At 47.8% G+C, this 20,579-nt stretch overlaps 1 protein-coding gene across 2 annotated transcripts in view; it reads left to right on the forward strand.

Moving 5' to 3' along the window:
• DCLK3 (doublecortin like kinase 3) overlaps positions 1-20,579 on the forward strand; it is a 45,758-nt gene that overhangs the window by 11,647 nt on the left and 13,532 nt on the right. Inside the window, exons 2-3 of one of the 2 annotated variants that reach the window (XM_032359127.1) lie at positions 8,351-10,182; positions 10,741-10,998. In XM_032359127.1, the coding sequence (XP_032215018.1) occupies positions 8,351-10,182; positions 10,741-10,884 (1,976 nt within the window). In that variant the 3' untranslated portion in view covers positions 10,885-10,998. Of the gene's footprint in view, positions 1-8,350; positions 10,183-10,740; positions 10,999-20,579 lie in introns of those variants that run through there. The other variant, XM_032359053.1, reaches the window with a different exon arrangement.

The raw sequence follows: 20,579 nt of genomic DNA on the forward strand, positions 1-20,579 counted from the left end.
GGATAAGCTGTCCCCAGGGGAAGCTTCCTTCAAACAACCCAGCATTGGATGTCGCAATGAGGGACAGCCTGAGCGACAGGGTAGCATCTGGTGAGCCTCAGCAAACCCAGAGCTGAAGGGAAAAGCGAAGCATAAAAGCTTCATGTGATGAAATCATCAGAAAGTGGGAGAAGGGTTCATCTGGAGGAAAAGCTGTTGGAGAGAAATGGCATTCTTGTGGTCCCTGGATTGTCTGAGGCCTCACTGGCCCTGGGAGCAAATGAGGCCACGTTAATATTAATGCCCAGTTTGGAGTTATGTGGCCTCCCTGCTTACACGGGACCTCAGCCAGCGTCCTCCGAGTCCCCAGGACAGCGTGTCACCTGTGCTCAGGTACATGGCAGCTCCTACTCTTTCTCCAACAGTTAAAAGTCACTCCTCACTCCCCCACCCCTGCTGTCCGTGTGCCCCCAGGACCCCACATTGCCCTCTTCTGCTGTGCTGGGGAAGGTGGGGTGGCTGCCTCTGTTTACTCTTGTATCTTGTCATCTGGGTCACAGAGCCTCACACAGGCTTTCAAAACCCAGCTCCTTCCGTGTCCCTCATTAACCCTGTGCTCCGAGGATCGGAAGGGCGGGTACAGAAGCCATCCCACGGCCTCTCTGCCGCCGCCTCTCACCTTCTTTCTTCCTCCCAGGTGTCCGGTGCGCGTGCACAAAACACCTCCTCTTCCCTCTTCGCTCGCTCCCTCGGGCAGCCGGCGCACGTACATTCCAGAGAAGTAAACCCGCCCCTAGGTGACAGCCATCCCTGGATCCCACCTTGCAAGGGGTTGCGTCACGCCACCATGCTTTCAGTGATAATCAAGGGGATGTGCACCAGTCCGAGGACTTCATAACCTCCCCCGTCATGGTCTGCCAGCCACTTCGGTGATGCAAAAGGTAGTCTGCAGCGGGGCTTCTTTAACTTCCAGATGCATCAGACCACCTGGGGATTGTGTTCACATGCGGAATCTGATGCTGTAGGTCTGGGCTGGGGCCTGGGATTCTGTATTTCCAACAGTCTCCCAGGTGAGTGCCTGCTGTGGGGCCGCTCTGGGTCGTTGAAGTGGTCCTTCCCTCCTTCGCTTCTGTTGGCTGCACTTCAGGGAGAACTCAGGCAAGGGAGCTTTGACTGGATTTTCGGTTTCACGGCACTGGTCGCATCGTGTTTTAGTTACATATCATACGTTCCTTACTCCCATTGGGAGAATAAAGGTACTGTAGCTTGTAATACTACTTTCAGGAATTGGTTTGTGGGCCACTTTGAAATTGCTGATAGCTGACTGGCATTCCCAGAAGGATACTCTGGAACTTGTCTCTATATCTGTGTTTCTCAAGGTGCAGTCCTTGAACGAGCAGCGTAGGCATCACTTGGGACCTTGTTAGAGACACAGACTTTCGGACCTACCCTAGACCTTGACTGGCTGAATTAGTTCCTGTACGTGAACACGGTTTGCAGGCAGTGTGTGTGCTCTAACACGTGAGAAGTCTTGCTCCATGGAACACGGTACATAGGGAATGGGAGGTGCTGGCTTAGCCAGTTTAGCCAGACGCTAAAGGAGGCACATCAATGACGGTAGGAAAGTTCCTTCTTTCCTACTTTCTAATGACAGGAAGTTCCTCCCTTGGTCATCGGTCCTCTTTGTCGTGGAGTGTCCTGCGGTGTTTGGGGAGAGAGGAATATGCTTTCTGGCTTGCATGGAACATGGAGGTTTTCCAGACACAAAAAAACCAACAGAAGAGGAAGTGAGAAGTGTGGTGTGGTAATGAGGTGTGTAGTGTGTGCAGGGTGAGATCCGGGGAGCAGGGAGCGGGGAAACCAAGGGTGGGAGGAGTTCTTACCCAGAGGGTTGGGATGAGCTTTGAAAGTGAGGAGATACGTAAGCTTGTTCACTTGAAAATCCTCTCCTAACTAACTCATTGCAACTCCAAAGTAGCTGAGACAGTAGAGTTCTTCTTTTTTTGGAGGGGGTGGGGGGTGGTATAAACAACAGTGTCTCCTAGTAACGGAGGCTAGAGGTCTGAAAACCAACTAGCAGTGTTGGTTCCTTCTGAGGGCCATGGGGGTAGGAGCTGGGGTAGGACTCTCTTCTTGGCTTGTGGGTGACCACCTTCATGTTCACATGGCATTCTCCCTGGACAGTTGTGTCCAAGGCAATGAGCAGTTTTGCCTGGTCAGTATCCATTGTGCTTTCTTCTTTTTCTTCACTGGTTTCTTTGTTGTTGTTGTTGTTGTTAATTAAGTACAGTTGACACACAATGTTAGATTAGTTTTGGGTGTACAACATAGTGATTCGACAAATCTAGATGTTATGCTGTGCTCACTCCAAGTGTAGCTACCATCTGTCACTATACATCGCTATGACAATATCATTGACTCTATTCCCTGGGCTGTGTCTTTCATTCCATGACTGAAAGCGTGTATCTCCCCCATACTCTCCCCCATTTTGCCCATCCCCCAAACCCTCCCTTCTGGCAACCACCAGTTTGTTCTCTGGATTAACGGATCTGATTCTGCTTCTTGTTTGTTTGTTTAGCAAATTCCATCTTTAAATCGGTGAGTAGCTTAGGAAAGAAATATTGGGCATCTGTTAGGCAGGCTATAACAAAGACTGGCAAATATCCTTCACTCAGAGACCATACAAGTTTCTTGTGCCAGTAAGCTGGGAGGCACATAGGAAAGTTGGCGTGAGTAGGTCAGCAGATTAAAAGACAACCCAGACCAGGGGCACCTCTGAGATGAGAGTTGGAAAGGGTCTTTTTAATTACTGTTTTTGATGTCTTGGTTCGATGTGTTGGTTCGCATTGATTAGAGACTGAAGTGTCATCAGTAATGACGGCCAATAAATAGCACGGCAGGTTCATCTTATTACCTTACCTTTATTAATTTCTCTGGCTTTGATCAATATGGACGTTGGCCAGGCTTGCAAGTTACAAAAACAGTAGCATTTTTGAGGTTTAGTGACTGGAGGCTGCATTCCAATTTTTTATTCGTTTAGAAAACCCTCCTTGGGATGTTTGCATAATCAAATGTAAGTTCACGAATGTTTCTCCTGCCTCATAATCTGCATATGAACAAAATGAGTTTGTTCCCAAACAGCCCCTGGAAAAAGCCCAGGACAAATGATTACTCAGTGAAAGGGAAAAAGATTCCAGCTCGTCCTTCTTCATCTTCTACAAAAGAATGGAAGTGAAGGTTTCTCAGTGCGGCGTCCTGGAGCCAAACGTGATCAATTTGGGGGAACCACTCAGAAATATGAGGTCAAGAAAAGGGGAAGTATTTTAGGAGGAACTTCCCTACTAGGAGAGGAGGTTCTATCCCACTAGATGCATTGACTTTCTTTCAGTCACTTTTTGTTTTTGTACTGCCTATTACCAGATGTTTTGAAACACCAATTTCCATTTCTTTTAGTACCCATAATTTGTAAAGGCTTAAAAAGTGATGATGTATTACTTACGCCTGATAGTAATTTGGTGTGATTCTCCCATTTCTTTTTCTCGTGTGTCATTATAGCTCTCTAGGAACCAAGGTGAGAATTCCAAAGTTAGTGGTGACCTCAGACATAGTTTTTCTTTGTTAGACATATGGGTTAGGATTTAAAAATGACTAGGAAGAGGTACACTCTTTTTGTTCTGACTAAAAAGATAAGCAAAAGATTAATTTTGCAGGATAGTTCCTTCCTTCCTTCCTTCCTTTCTTTTTATCTTTATCCTAAACTCCATGAATAGCCTCGTAAATGAAGTGTTATTAAGTGATCATGCAGGAAACTGGGTTAAGGTGACTTCCCATCACTGTGGTAGCCTGGTCAGCATGACAAGATGTAGGTCTGACCACTGTAGAATCAGGTTATGCTAGGTCATCTGAATCGTGGCGGCAGAGAGGAGACAGGATTGCTGGGGACCAAAGCCATTACAAGCAATAAGAGCGAAATGCCCATGCAGTTACTGGCTCACACCAGGCAGAGGATCCTAGGATCAGGGAGCAGGAAGTTCGTTTAGCCTCCCAGAACTGCTGTATGCTTCAGTTTGCTGGAGCATTCCTCCTATTATCCCGTCCTTACTGGTTTCCTATTTCAATCACTACATGGATGGCAAATTCACCAGCTGAGTCACATTTAGCATCGTTTTCTCTTTGCTCTTGAGATGTACAATAGATTTGGGGGAATCCAAGGTTACAAGACCTGTTTCTTCCGAAGATGGAAGAAAACAAGCACACGCTGAGCACTTTCAGCACGAGTGAGGCTGGCAGGGTAGAGACAGAGGCTCAGAGAGAGTCCAAAACTTCCCCAAGGTCCCATGGCTAGGAAGAGCCTGGTAGAGCCAGGGTTTAAGTGAGGTCTCTGACGCTGTGTTTAATGCCTCTAAAATAAAGCTATCACATGCTCTCCCTTGCCTGTATTAGTCCTTTATAAACACTGCTTTGGCCGATTTCCTTGTGGTAAATGGATGTCTGTGGTCGTGCTTTCTTCCACCTCTCTTATTTAATCTTTTTGGGAGGTCTGGGGTGTGATGTCCACTGAAGCTGAAAGGAGTAACCCTTGGTTGTCTCCAAGGAGAGCTGGCAGACTGAGACTTGGTATTCATGTTGAATGTTAGTGCTGGGAACTGGTTCCCCAAACCTGCAGTGCCTAGTATTGTTAATGGATGTGCTGAAGGGTAGACTAGATAGCCAGCAGCCAAGCGTCAGTATCTGTCTCAAGTATTCATGTGAAGTGTTGACTTAAGGAACAAACAGAGCTTCCGAGGAGGGAGCTGACTGTGAAAGTGAGGTCAGGGAAGATCTGGAGGCGGATGTGGGTCCCAGGTCTTACCAGTTGGTGAGGCTTGGGTGGATGTAAGGAGTGAGGGGGCTGTGGGGTTGGGGTGGGTAGAGGTGCTGGATTATGGAGGGCCTTACATGTCAAGCTGAGGAGTTTCAGTTTGGCCCCCAAGAAGGTAATAAGGAGCCACCGTAGGTTCTTGAGCAGAGGAGTGGCTCAGCAAAAGCAGTGTTTGTTCTGCTGTGTGTATATGTGGGGGGTTAGATTGATTCTGGAGAGAAACCCTATAAACATTTGTATTTAGGGTGTATGAGGCAAAAGCAGCAGTACTATCAAGTCAAGGCCAATTTACGTTGCTGTAGAAACTTAGAAAAACAGAGTGCTACAACAGCATCTTTTTCTGCGTCACTTTCTGGGAAGCGGCAGGTGACTGAGGACTGGGAATTAGGGTGTTTAATTTTCACTATCTGTACCTTCTTTAACTATTTGTGGTTGATGCGGGGACACAGTAATGGTTATTGCCCTAGATAATTTTAGATTGAGCCACATGGAATTTCCATTCTTTTTCCCATCAAAATGGAAGTACTGGCAGTATCATGTGGTTCCATTTAATCAGTTTTATAAATTGCTGGCGATAAGCAGACACAGGCTGGTCTTTGTCTTTCTGGTTGGCTTGATGGGGGTAGGTACCAGGACACTGCTGCTTCTAGTTGGTCTGAGTGTTCCACTGTGCTGCTGTTCTTGGGAGGTGAGGCTATTGCTGGAGACTGAGACCCAAAGTTGTGCTATATCCTTCCTCTCCCTAATGCTTTAATCTCCCTGCATACAGACCAGGCATTCAGAGACTCCTGATTGGATTCTCTCACCTTTAAAGAAGAAAATTTTGCTCTGTACTAAGGATTTTTAAGGGGGGAGGAAGGCTTGCACCTTGAGGTTATGTTTTCCTAGCACTCCCCAGTAGCTTGATGCAGTCAGAACCCAGTTATGTTGGAGAGGTGAGGGACTGAGTTTTCACTCTTGCCCCCAGACACCGGAGGTTTTGAGTGAGTCAGTGATTGCCTGGGCAGTGGACTAAGTGTGCCTGATGGTGGTGGAGCAGAGCTGCTCTGTCTTCATGTTCTTCGTGTCTGTGCCCTGGGATGGGGGCCACTCTTATGGAGCTTTTCTTGGGTTCAGGGATAGGGCGTTCCCAGTTTACTTTCCTCATCACCAGGAATCAGGGCCAGATCTGAAGTAATTTGGCTTGGTACCATCGCCCCCAGAGAGCATGCCCCCTCCTCCACCCCAGCTGTGGGTACCACAGGACCAAGTCATTGATCACCATATCCAAACTCCCTAGTTTCACTGGGATCTTGAGGCCATGGGTCCCATCATGATTCACCTTACTGTCATCCTCAGTCATCATTCAGTGTGAGAACGCTACCAGTGTCTGTTTTGTTCCATGAGGACTCTTATATGGTTCCCTGACCTCCCATTGCTGGACCCTTCTCTGGGACCCTCTTGAATGCCCTTCCATGCTAAACTCCTCCTGCATCCCTAATGTATTTGTCAAATGCTCCCTTGTCTTTTGGGTTCTTCCCTAAAAATCCTTCTCCTTCCCACTCCTTGGAACAGAGAATTCTTTTCCATTGACTTAGCCTGACAAATGTGTGTAGCAGGTCCGACTCCGTGAGAAGCACCACAAGGAAAACGAATGACAACACTAGTCCCCTTGTGCACACACGTGTGAAGGTCGTCTTCCTTGGTATCCTTCCTTAATTCTCCTGTGCATAAACACAGACATGTATTACTGCTGTAGATCTTTCTTTCTCTCAACTCTCTCTCCAGCAGAAATGGAGGCAGGTCTCAGAGATTATGAGAAGAAAAGGAAGAACAGATGTCCATAAATAGCGGAACTGTAAATGTGAGTGTTAGGCTCATACATTCATGGCACGTGAGATCAGTCCTAGCCACTACTTGTCATGTAATCTGACACCTGCGTCTAGATGGAAGTCATCTCAGAACAGATTGTACGTGATAATTAAGAAACAAAAACCATTCTGTGTAAATATGCTGGGCCACATTGCGCATCCTGGCACAACCGGGGTTCTTGCTACGATTCAAATGCACGTAAAAATAATTATCTTTAATCTCTTTTTAAAGGAAGCATAAACGGCAGATTCCTACATGTAGGGTAGGACAGATGGGTCCTGTGGGGTAATGTAAGTAATCCGCAGCCCATCCTCACGGGGTAACTCAGTGACACATTCTGTCGTTTTCCTCTCTCCTGAACCAAAATGGAAATTGAACACTTTTACCTCAACTGTTTCATTCTGGCTGGGCACAGCTGATCAGGAAATACGTCTTGTTTTGTTCAGTCATGCAATTTATCAGGAAATACATTGAGAATGAGCACATTTTCATTCACTATTAAAGTTCTGAACATTAATATGACTTTGGTTTCTTTCTTTCCTTTTTTTCCCCCCTTAATATTGGGAAGAAAAACCATTCAGAGAAGAAAGTTTCTGTACCTACACGGAAAATCCTTTCCACTTCACTTCTCTTTCTTTCTCTTTCCCTTTCCCTCCCTCCTTCCTTCTCTCCCTCCCTCCCTCCCTCTCTCTTCTTCTTTCTTTTCCTTCCTTCTTTCTTTTTTTGGAACCCTAAGAAATACCTACTATGTCATGCTGGTCCATGAATTCTTGTGAGGTCAAGTAAATTCTGCCTTACCAATATATTACTACCAAAATGATAATTATCATACAAAAGGTATTGAGACTGTAAAGACAGTATTAATAATTGGTCATTACTGTGTCCTTACTGTGTGCCAAACACTCCTTTAAGTGAACTGTAATTAGTTTCCCATTTGCTCTTCACAAAAATGCTGCAAGGAAGGTGTTCTCATTCCTACTTCCTAGATGAAAAAACAGAAACTTGAGTAATTTGCCCACATTCACATCAGTAGCCAATGGCCATGCCAGGATTCAAATCCAGATCTGCCTTAAAGTCTGTGGTCATCACCTCTTCACAGCCTCACCTCACCTCGAGTGAATTCAAAGCCAAGCTGAGAAAACTCTTCTTGGCAGAGAGGTGGGTGAGATTTGGGTTCTTTAAGGTTCCAGAAGGTTCTGACCTCTTGTTGGTATTTCCTGGGCAGTGAAGCTTAGACCTTTTTATCCCAGTTGTATATCCCTGAAAGACAGCTCACTTCAGGGTAGCAGAAGTCATATTTCTAGGGTCAGGCCTCACCTAGTGAGGACTCCCATGGTGTGGCGCATACTGGGGGCCCCTGGGAGGCTCAGAGGAGCCATCAGGCCCAACGAAGCCTCGTTCTGCATTCCTTATCTCTTATAGGGGAGACTGGGGATTAGACCCAAAGTGCACAGGCTCTAAGATTTCAAGCAGATCCTCAAAGACCACACTTATATAAAACCATGATAGGATCAGTGACCTTCAGTAAAGCTTTGGCGAAGGCCAAAGGGCTCTTTGAACCCATCATGACTGACGCTGTGTTGTATTTTCTTTTTTTTGTTTGTTTTGTTTTGTTTATTTAAATTTTTTATTTTTTTGTGTTGTATTTTCCTCTTGCAGGACATCGAGGCCTGTGTGACCATTCTCTAAAATCTTTAAGCTCAAGAATCACGGAGCGGAAGCTGCAGGGCACATGGCTGCCTGCTGGCCGAGGGAATCTGGAGAAACCACTGCTGGGGCCACGCGGCTCCGTAGTGCCTGTGTTCAGCCCTCAGAGTGGCCTCCACTCCGTCCACACTGAGACTAGTACCCTGAAGCCCAGGGTGGTGACTGTGGTGAAGCTGGGTGGGCACCCCCTCCGGAAAATCACTCTGCTCCTCAACAGACGGTCCGTGCAGGGCTTTGAGCAGCTCTTGGCTGACATCTCGGAGGCCCTGGGCTTTCCCAGATGGAAGAACGATCGCGTGAGAAAACTCTTTAACCTCAAGGGCAGGGAGATCAGGAGTGTCTCGGATTTCTTCCGGGAAGGGGATGCTTTCATAGCCATGGGCAAAGAGCCGTTGACACTGAAGAACATTCAGATAGCTATAGAAGAACTGTACCCCAGCAAAGCCCGGGCGCTGACACTGACCCAGCACAGCCGAGCCCCTTCTCCCAGGCTAAGAAGCAGGCTTTACAGCAGGGTCCTGCGAGGCGGGCACCACTGTGGGGAGACTGAGACTGCCAAGAGCTGTGGGGAGGCTGCCCGGTCCAAGGCAGGCAGCAGACATCAGGGAAAGGACCCTGCGGAGCCAGTGCCGGGGGACAGGGCCAGGCCGCAGAAGAAGTGGGTCGGGGGAAAGTGGGACCCCGAGCCCGGCAGCAGACCGCCCAGGGAAGCTACTCTGGAGAGACCTGCGAGTGGAGAGAAGCACCTGGGCGTGGAGATCGAAAGGACCTCCGGTGAGATCATCCGATGTGAGAAGTGCAAGAGAGAGCGGGAGCTCCAGCAGGGCCTGCAGAGGGAGCGGCTGTCCCTGGGGACCAGCGAGCTGGACCTGGGCAAGTGCCACAGGTATGACGCCTCGGAGAAGCTGGTGAGGACCAGGAGTTGCAGGCGGTCCCCGGAGGCTCACCCTGCAGCCGGGGAGGAAGGGTGGAAGGGCGAGAGCCACAGGAGCAGCCCCAGGAACCCCACTCAGGAGCTGAGGAGGCCCGGGAAAAACCCGGACAAGAAGGAGGACAGAGACCTCGAATGTCAGGAAGGTCATGCTCAGGCAGCCACCAAAGCCAAGCGGGAGCTTGGAGAAGCCCAGCCGGTCAGAGAGGAGGGGCTGCGGGACGTGAAGAGGGAGGCCAGGAGCGCCTGCAGGAACAGGCCGGGTGGCTGGCAGCCCAGGGAGCAGCAGGCAGAGCCCGAGGCGCTCCCCGGGCCGCGCGGGGGCGAGCAGGACGCAGACCGGGAGAAGCAGCCCTGTACGCAGGCGTCAGGGGCCAGGAAGCCGGCCACTCGCGGGGAGAGGGAGCCCAGGAGCGGCCGGAAGCGGCGACCGGCGGGCCTGCTGGCCACAGACGTGCACAAGCACTACGAGGCGGGCCGCGTGCTCGGGGACGGCAACTTCGCGGTGGTCAAGGAGTGCCGGCACCGCGAGACCCGGCAGGCCTACGCCATGAAGATCATCGACAAGTCCAAGCTCAAGGGCAAGGAGGACATGGTGGACAGCGAGATCCTGATCATCCAGAGCCTCTCCCACCCCAACATCGTGAAGCTGCACGAGGTGTACGAGACGGAGGCGGAAATCTACCTGATCATGGAGTACGTGCAGGGCGGGGACCTCTTTGACGCCATCATCGAGAGCGTCAAGTTCGCCGAGCGCGACGCCGCCCTCATGCTCATGGACCTGTGCCGGGCGCTGGTGCACCTGCACGACAAGAGCATCGTGCACCGGGACCTCAAGCCGGAAAACCTGCTGGTAAGCCCCGGCTGCCGGGTGGTGGGGAAGCGTGCCTCCTACACGGTTACCCCCACATTCTGGAACACGGCCTTCATGTCATTTTAACAGTCTTGAGCCAGGATTTAAAACTTTGGTTTTAGGTCATAAGTAGCTGAGACCTGTGGGTGTCGATGAAATTATTGAAAAAGCAACCTTTTAATTAATTAATTAATTAATTAATTAATTTATTTTTGGGCAACCTTTCAATTTAAATAAAATGGGAAATGCCTCCTCATTCTTGGGGGAATGATGCTTCTGCCTTGACCGTGCCCGGGTACACTTAATTTCCTGCACATTTGCCTCTGGCCTAGGTACCAGCAAGAGCTGTCCCTGTGGGCTTTGAATCACCCTCCCATGGAAGCACCCCCTGGCCTTTTGAAGAGAACCTCTTGTCAGGGGGTGAGAGGCTGCCTCTGGAGTCAGATAACCTGGCTTTCTTAGTTACTTGCTGTAGGATAAGTTTTTCACATCTCTGGGCCTTGGTGTCCTTATTTATAAAACAGAAATATTAACAGTTCTTGTCTGACTTGGTTGAAGGTGGACGTCTGGGACCTGGCCTGGCATTCACACTTCAGCTATGGGGTTTTCCTGTTGAAGATACACGGTCTCACGGAGCGCCAACATCAGATGAGGACACTCTGTGACCTTGATGGTCAAGACAAAAACAAGACCCCTTTATAATCATGTCCAAATGCAGATAAACCAAGATTTTCCAAATCACACGTAGGACCACACATCCCCTTTTGGCTACTGTGAGTGACTGCCTCACTTCATTCCTCCTACCTTCTTGGTAAGAATTACTGAAACACCCCATTGTAGAATTATCCTCATTTCCGACAGTAGCCAATTTGGAGCAAAACCCTGCTTTCTTGGGCCCTCCCCCAAATCACCTAACAACCCCAATCTTAAAGTCCTTTGACAAAATCTTATTTGAATTCCTGGACCCCAGTGGTGTGCCTTCTCTTTTGTTGCAGTGAGTGAGTAAACCCAGCGCTCCTGAGCTGCAGGTGGGTTCTTGGTGGTCTCTGTTCACGTGGTCACTCTCTGGCACCTTTATCGTGCAAATAAGATTTTGCACGATATTCAAATAAATAAATAAGATCTTTTTTTTTTCCAAGATCTTATTTATTTATTTGAGAGAGACAGAGAGGGAGAGTACGAGTGGAGGGAAGGGCAGAGAAAGGGAGAAGCAGACTCTCCAATGAGCAGGGAGCCCAATGCGGGGCTTGATCCCAGGACCCTGGATCATGACCCAAGGTAAAGGCAGAAGCTTCACTGACTGAGCCACCCAGGTGCCCCATCCCACTTTCTTCTTAGCCCTGATCACCTCCTGATGCATTCCCTATTTATTCTTCCTTTTCTTTTGTCCTCTTACAGGAAAGACAGTTCCATGACAGCAGGCACTTGGTTTTGTTCAGACTTTACCCCAAAACCCAAACAGTTCTGTCACATGGCAGACCATCTTTAAATAGTAGTTAGATGGGGGCGCCTGGGTGGCTCAGTGGGTTAAGCCGCTGCCTTCGGCTCAGGTCTTGATCTCAGGGTCCTGGGATCGAGTCCCGCATCGGGCTCTCTGCTCAGCAGGGAGCCTGCTTCCTCCTCTCTCTCTCTGCCTGCCTCTCTTCCTACCTGTGATCTCTCTCTGTCAAATAAATAAATAAAATCTTTAAAAAAAAAAAATAGTAGTTAGATGAAGGAATGAATTCAGACCAGAGTGTGTTGCCTGCCAAACAGCCAGCATTCCACCCGTGGCGCCGGCCATCACTGTTACCACTTTAGAAATGTCTCTGATGTTAAGGTCACTATCGCAAGCAGGAATCCCGAGCCAGATGGCCGTAGATAGAGCACCAGTGAACGGGGAAAATGATCTCATGAGCCACATTTTTTTCTTCTTTTTGGCAGGGCTTTAGCCTGTTTTCCTAAATTTCATGCCTATAGACCCAGCCTAGGAACATCATTCCACGGTATATTCATCCGTCTGTAACCTGCTCCCACAGACAAACAGAAACACCAAGAGAATGAAACGAATTATCTAGTGAAATGAAGTCTGTGTTGATCCCTCAGTCCAGCAACCTTGTTTTTGCCCAAATTGGTAGACCTGAAGAAGCCATTTGACCGGTTTCCTGAGAGGTCTGAAAGATGACCGCATGTCTCCCTTTGAAAAAATTTCATTTCTGCGTTAGCTGAATGTTCTCATCCTTTCTTCAGCAGCCTTTTGATTGTTCCTGTCTTCTGGGTCTGAGCCCGGGCGTTCTCCACGTGTGGTGCACTGTGTGCTGTTGATAACGGACATGCTGGAATGAGCCTCGGATATTTTCAGCGAATTGTCTCAGCAGAAGAGGTTCTGGTTAGAGGCCTGGGTGTTCTCCCTGAGCTGCACAGTTTGCGCGTGTGCCTCGTCAAGCATTATAAGGGTCGTACAAGCTTTGGGTGTGTGCAGTGAGATAATGTATCCTCTAGGATTGTCTTCCTTTGGGACAGGCATCTCAGCTGGCATTTTCTCAGCCAGGTCCCTGGACCAGTGCGTGGAGCCAGCTTATCTCCTGGGCCATGGAGGCTCTCACTTATGTAACGGGATTCACTTGTCAGCGGTTTTTAAAGTATTTTTTTTTTAAAGATTTTATTTATTTATTTGACAGACAGAGATCACAAGTAAGCAGAGAGGCAGGCAGAGAGAGAGGAGGAAGCAGGCTCCCTGCTGAGCAGAGAGCCCGATGCGGGACTCGATCCCAGGACCCTGAGATCATGACCTGAGCCGAAGGCAGCGGCTTAACCCACTGAGCCACCCAGGCGCCCCAGTGTCAGCGGTTTTTAAAATGGAGAAGGCACGGGTTTGGATCTCATGGCGAAGTTTACTTGAGGAATTAGAGAAACTGCAGGGACTATGTTTAGTATGGACAAGCTGACTGCCTTTGAGAGGTCATATGATAACTCTGCGTGGATTTAAATGTCAGGATGTGTGTGTCTTTAGTGTCCTTAAGGGCAGTGAAGTGGGTATGTGCCTGTACCTGCACGCGGGCTCGTGTGTGTGTTTTCTGAGAGAGGGGCACAACAGCAGAGGAAGTATAATTTTTCAATCTTAATACATGAGTTATTTATTAGTGTTGATTGTAACTTATATTTAGACCCTTTTCTCTGATTTCAAAGGAAGCCCACTTTTTTCATTTTTACCTTTTTCTTCACCCCCCCCCCTTTGTGGTGGTATGGCTCCTTCAGAAATTGCAAAAAAGCTCCACATCTGAGTCATCTTCGGTGAAATAAGCGAATCTCTTTTCTGTGCCGTGGATCATTTGTCTGCTTGTATTGATCAAAATGAAAAGGTCTGTCACATTTATAAGTCACATTAGTCCTTTTTCTGGGTAAGTAAAGTCCAACGTATTGTTGTGTCAAGTCTAAACGCTAATGTCAGTGTTTTACGGCTTTTCAGACAGTTCTGATAGTACTGGATTTGGCAGTTATTTATTGGTGTTGATTGTAACTTATGAGCAGTGGGCTCATTGTCTGGGCTTAGAAGGGTGTCATCTCTCAGCTTGCTGGTCTGATAAACACTTCACAAACTTGCTTGATCTGCTAAGACTTACTATTAGCAAATACCACCGTGATGACCACTGTCCCTCAGTGAATGAATGAATGAATGAATTTCCTTCAGTTGCCTTTAATTTAGTGTTTACTGCTTGTGCTGAGCTTTGTATTATCAAAGTGATTGTTTGGTCACTGTCTGTATTAAGACCTGACTTTGCTAAACTTAGGAAGGTGATTTCATGTTAGAGCTAGTATCTGACTACATGGGTGGCTTTAACTGTTGCTGCTTTTAGAGACTTTCTGAATGTGCAAAGAGGTCCTTATGAATACAGCAAGCTTATCACGTTATTTTAATCAACAGAAATATCTGTGTCTAATAATTGGGCCCCGGGGTACAATTTTAGGTCTATATTGCTGAGTTTATCTATTTCTACTGATCACATTTCCCGATAAGATGCTAGCACTCCTCTTCCCTTTGGATTACTTCGACTCCTGAGATCTTGCAAAAGAAGTTTTAATTATGAGAATTTCCAGCTTGCAGAAATGTTAATTGCTTCTTCTGCCAGTGTGTGCTCCCTTGCTGGGGCTGGAAGGCGCTGTGTGGTGTTGACGGGGCCCTGGTGGGAGAGGAGGGGGCGGACAGGAGCCCGAGAGGTGAGGATGATGACAGCAGCCCACACAGGGTGGGAGATAAGCAGGCCAAGCTCCTGATGGCCAGACTCTGAGATGGCAAAGAAGGCTGAGCAAGCGGGTGGGGGAAGACCCTGAAGAGAGGTCAGACAGGAGCAAGGTCATTTGAGACCCTCTGTCCCAGAGGAAGGGCAAAAGAAGGGACAGGTGCCCACTCTAGAAACAGGCTGAAAGGAAGGGGTTGGACAGGGAACTGTGGCTGCCAAGTTCTTGGAGCAGAGACCCTTGGAATCCAGGGCAAACGGTGGTAGGCAGCTGGGGGGACAGGTCGCAGCTCATCAAGGATAAAGGTGGTACTTTTTCTGGCCTCTCGTGGGCTCTGGGAAGGAACAGACTATTCTAGGTTTTTAACTGCTGAATGCAACTAGGACAGGGCAGTGACCGACGTCCCCAAGGCTGGTAAGGAAAATCTGGAAGGATAATAAATGGCCCAACACACTCCTGGCCATTCTCCCTCAAAAAGAAGCCTATTCAGTCATTTTGTTAATTTAAATTCTCTAGCTTCTTTTCTCCATGTCTACTTGGATGAGCAGTGCTGTGGTACACAGTTCTCCCTGGCCTGCACGACTTACCTTTTTCTAGCTCCAGTTTCAATTTCCTTTCCCCTTAGCATCTAAGACAGAGGCATCTGGGGCCTCTCCTTAGCAGTCCAAGTACTCATGAATGCACTTATATGCCAATTGCATTCACTATGGCGCCTATGAAGCATGTCTTGTTAAGGTATTCTTAACAAAATCAAGAAATGGGGATTTTACCCATAAAAAAATCACTAAAGAAAAAGTGCAGTGAGGCAAGCCTTTTGGTCATTGGCCAATATCGATCAAGTTTGTGGGAAGACAGGTTTACAAGAGATCGTCTCAAGAATCCCAGGTGAATTCCAGCAGGACCCGCCAGAGTTAAGACTTTAGGTTTATGTCAGTGAGAGTGGCTCGCCGTCTGCGTTTTAACAGTTTCCAGGCAAATAAAAAGTATCCATATGGTCATTGAACCCACACATTGTCTAAGGCTTGACCACACAGCCAGAAGCTTCAGGAAATTTCTTAAAGTCTTCAAAATTCTAGATACTAGGTCATTTTGAAAACTGAGGTTTTCTTCTGTTTGTTCCTTTTGAAAGAGCCACCTCTGCAAAGGTGGGTGTCTGGTAATTTACTGTGCATCAGGAATTATCAGCAACAGAGACAACTTTAAAACACGATGGAAAATGTTGTTAAATCACTTCTAAAATTGTGACTCCATTCGGGTCCTTTAGTAAAGGTAAAGAAGAGTGATCTGCTAATGTCCTCCTAATGCCTATGTTCATGTGTGTTGTTGCTGCTATGAGAGTGATTTCTTGTGATCCATTTGAGGATCTAGGATTCAGTTTCTTAAAAATAAAAAAAAACAAACCCTGTATTTTCAAAATGCCCTTAATCTGAGGAAGCAAATTGGTAAATCCCTTCAACGAGTGTCCAGGGTCTAAGATCTGGTTGTCTAATTATAGTAATCTGAAACCCTGGTTCTGTTTCAGCTTCTTCTGGATGTCCTACATGTTAGGGGTCATGTAAGGATATGGAGAGGAAGGAGGAAAGGAAAGGAGAGAGGGAGGGAGGGAGGGAAGGAAGAAGAAAGGGAGGGAGAGGGAAGGGGGAAGGAAGGAGAGGGAGAGACTAAAACAGATGAAGCACAGAGGTGGAGGTGGGGAGGGGAAGCTCAGCTGTGGGTCTCCCTTCTCCCACTGCCTCCTGCGTTAAACCTTGCCAATGTGATTGTGATGTTCCTACCGAGCCTTCTGGCTACGGACTCCATAGAACTGGGCATTCTGTGTGGACGCGGATCCACCGTTGATCCCTCCCCCGCCTTTAATTTTTAACTGCCATTTTGGGCAAGGAGACTCCACTTTTCCGTATCAAGACAAAACTCTTAAAATCGCTTTCAGTTAGTCGGCTAGAATATATAGAATCAGGTTGAAAGACTATTGTCGAAGAATCTCCTGTGGGCAGCATTTGACCCCAGGCGCCTTTTCAAGATGGTAAATTTTCCGTGTGGGAACCACCTCTGACGTTTTGACCTTGTCAGATCCCAGGACACCCCTAGAGGCCCGTGAATAAGTGATGGTGACCATGACAATAGTAATTCTGTTGGTCATAACTTTGGCTTCACTGGGTAGGACCTTGATTTTGGGAATTTGGATCAGTTATGTGCACGGCCATACTGTGGTGGGATTGGTGACTTATGTCGGGACATTACCTTTCTGGGAAGGAGTTGGAAGCAGAGGTATAAAGCCATGTGCCCGGGGAGATACTGTCTGCGTGTTGGGACCCAGAGGAGCAAGGAATTATAAGGGCTGAGCAGAGGACAAGGACAGGGAGAGGACACCCTTACGGGCTCTCCCGGTTACTACTGAGCTACCTCCCAGCTGCGGGGGCACCACGTGACTGTGCATGAGAATCTTGATAAGGTGTAGGTGCTGATTTAGTGGGTTTGGGAAGGGCCTGAGATGCTGCATTTATAATAAGCTCCCGGGGGATATTGATGGTCTGCCGAGCACACCTTGTGGAGCAACAATGAAGACATCTCATTGTCTCAGTGACCAGAAGCTGGAGACAGGTGGTTACAGGGGTGGTTAACGGAGCAGGTCAGAGATCTCAAGGCAGTTGCTGCCGTCTCCCTCAGGGACCCCATATGTCTACACCAGATGCCCACTCCAAGGATCACATTGTTGCACTCACATAAATGGCAGGGAAAGTGGGGGGTGGACTGCTGTGGGTGTTCTCCCTTCCTATCGTGGCAGGAACGCTGGCTCTGGGGCTGCTCACACACACCTTCTTCTATCTCATTGGTCAGGATGAGTCCCTCAGTGTGGGGCTGGCTCAGAGTCATCTCGGGGGTGGGTCATTGCTGCCACGTCCTCCTCACTCTTCTCCCCGTGTCCACTGTGGGGTCACAGGGTTGCTTACGAGTCCTCTTTCAAGAGATCTGGGGGGACTGCTCGATGTAGGACAAATACGGGAGACTACAGCTTTCAGGAATCCATAGATAAGAAGTGCCTGCCGCTCCCCTACTGTCCTACTACTCTTCCTGTGCTGTCTTATCTATCTATCTCTCTGTCAAGTAAATAAATAAAATCTTAAAAAAAAGAAAATAAACCTTGTTTTCTCCATGTCCCCCTTCAGCTACTACCCCACTTTTATGAACTACACACACACCCTCCCCAAGGTGTCTGTTCGCCCTGTTTGTAGTTTTCCACGTTCGATTCCATCCTGAACTCTAGGTGAGTTCTCATCCCCATACAGTGCCACCCCCACACCCCTTCTCTGTCACAAAGATGGGGCCGCCGCTGGCCCAGCTGCTGGTGGCGGGAATCTCAGTTGCTCCGGAGCCCCTTTCTTTACTTTCTCCATTCACAACTTCTCTTTGCCTTAGGATGACACTTCTCACCTCCATTCCTCCACTTGAGACCAAGCCACCACCATCTCCTGCTGGGACTATGGCAGTGGCCTCCTCACTGGTCCTCCCTCTTCCTCTAAAGGCCATCTTCCTCCCAGAAGCCTGAATATAAATCAGATCCTATAACTCCTGTGTTCAGAGTCATCACTGGCTTTCTGTCACACTCAGGATAAAAGCCAGGTTCATTTCTCCAAGGTCCTGCATGATTTGGCCTCTGGCTTCTTCTCAGAGCTCTACTTTGTCTGCTTACCCCTTTATCCACTCCATTCCTGCCCCTACTTGCATGCCCCTGGACCTTTGCACTTGCGATTTCCTCTACCTGAAAAGCTTTTCCCTAGGATTTGAATATGGCTCACCCTTGATTTTTTTAAATTTTATTTTTTAAATACATTTATAATGTATTATTAACCCCAGAGGTACAGGTCTGTGAATCACCAGGTTTATACACTTCACAGCCATAGCACATACCCTCCCCAATGTCCATAACCCCACCCTCACCCTTGATTTTTTTCAGATATTACTTTCTCAGCGAGTCCTGCCTTAACCACTCCATTTAAAATAGCAACTCCTGCTGCTGTCAGTTTTAGCACTGTCCGGTCGAACTTTCTGTGATCATGGAAATATCCTGTCTCTGCATTGCCCAGTACAATGGCCACTACTATGCGGACACCTAAAATGTACCTTGGGTGTCTGAGGAACTGAACTTTAAATTTTGTTTAAAATAACCACATGTGGCTATGGGAAACTATACCAGACAACACAGCCTTTATTTCACTTTTTCTTTTCTTACCACACTTATCACTGCAGGACTTTACATATTCGTTTGAATATTATTTATTAATAGAAAGAAGGTTTTATAAGAGCAAGGACTTTACCTGCCTGTTTTATCCACTATTCCTAGTACTTAGAATGATACCTGCCAAACCATAGGCATCTAAATATTTGTTGGGTAAATATCAGATGTTAATTAGCTAGAAAAGTACTGGGGTGAAGGCTTGTCATTGGCCTGTCACGACAGGTCACAGGGAAGACTTTGTTTCAGCTGGTGCTTTCAATCATTGTTTTGTCTTAGGGTGTCTTTTGCTGTTGAAACGTAAGTTGATTCTAGGCATTGGTATTTCGGTGTGAGTTGGTTTCTAAGATCATAAAGCCCTCATAGCCAGTTGCAAATGGAACCGTGGAGGGAAAAGGCCGGAAGGACCATGATGGATCAAGTAAGGTGTAGGCTTAACCACATCTGAATTTGGGGGGCGGGGGCGTGAAGGGGGGGTTGCCTACTGTTTGGTGTATACTCTGCTGCCATCTTCTGTTCAGAGATGAACATTGCAAGATCAGATTTAAATTGAGGTACCATTGAAGGACAGGAGGTTGTTAATTGTTCAGAAAAATAAAGACTCCTCTTGAAGTTTTGGGGCCCTCCAGGTGTTGTATGGGTGCTTATGTGAATAACAGAGACCACCGGATTCAAATCGGGAACTGGTGTGCCTGGAAAAGGGGGTGATGGATGCAGATGGCTCAGCAGTCTTAACAGTGCCGTGTGAATGCATCTCGAACACCCTTGCAGTTGGCGGGCAGCTGAAAACAGAGCCCCGGAAGGAACATGACCCAGAGCAGTGAGTGACAATGGGCCAGAAAATAGAGAAATAGACATGTGGGTGAGAAAGTTCAGATGTGCGCACGGGGGCTGTGGACGGGCCCTAGCCAAACCTGGCCCATGAAGGTGTAGGGGAGGAAAACAACCCTTTTGTCTCCACCATCCTGGATTCTTGGGCAGGACCCTGGAAATTAAGTCGACAAAAGACAGACTAATAAGAGAAACACAGACGGAGGGCATGAACGCAGCACACACACATGGGAGGAACTCTGGGATGGAAACTCAAACAGTAGTTTGAATTTGGGGCTTTATAGAGTTTCTTAAAAAAACAATAAATTTTTAGAGAAGTGACAAGATAAAGGGAAAAGGGTTTCTAGGCTTTTAGGGGCAGCAAATTGTGGCAGGTAAAATAATGGGAAAACGAGTGGAAAATCGGAGTTGTTTAATAATCAGTATTTCAAAGTGGCCTAATTTGGGGTGGCATGTTCTGATCCCCTACAAAGACTTTTTGAGGAAGGGGCATCAGAATGGTACCCTGGGTGTAGTCCCACTGGCTGTCTTTATGGCAACCCAGTGTTCCATCCACCGAAAGGCCTGAGGTCCACTGTCCTGATCAAATCACACGTGGCATGTAGTGTTCATTTCTGGGCATTCTTTGTTAAAAGAGGCATCGATGAAATGGAGATCATCCAGAACCTGGCCATGCATCAACCTGGGGGCTTGTCGATATGTAGGTTCTGGTTCAGTGGGTCTGGGCAGCCTAGATCTCTAACCGGCTCCCAAGCAATGTTGGTGCTTTTGGATCAGGCAGCGAACTTAGTGTAGGAAGGAGCGAGAAAGGAGCGGTGATCAGAAGATTAGGTCTTATCAGGATCAATTGGTGGATCCTCGGATGTGAAGTTAGAGACACCAGAGATAACCTGGGGATCATGAGTGTGTCTTTCTTCAGTACCCTCCCAGAGGGCGGACTTGGACAACCGTGTAGGGGGTGGGATTTGGAATCAACATAGGGGTGAAACTCCTCCCACGTTAAACTGGCCACAAATGGGATGAGCTGCTGGATGAAGTTGTGGGATCTCTCCCATGTTGGGATTTCAATCAGAGGTGAACAGTCTTTGGTGGGAGGGTGTTTTACACAAATTCC

Source organism: Mustela erminea, chromosome 1 (assembly GCF_009829155.1).
Source record: "Mustela erminea isolate mMusErm1 chromosome 1, mMusErm1.Pri, whole genome shotgun sequence".
Classification (NCBI taxonomy): Eukaryota; Metazoa; Chordata; class Mammalia; order Carnivora; family Mustelidae; genus Mustela; species Mustela erminea.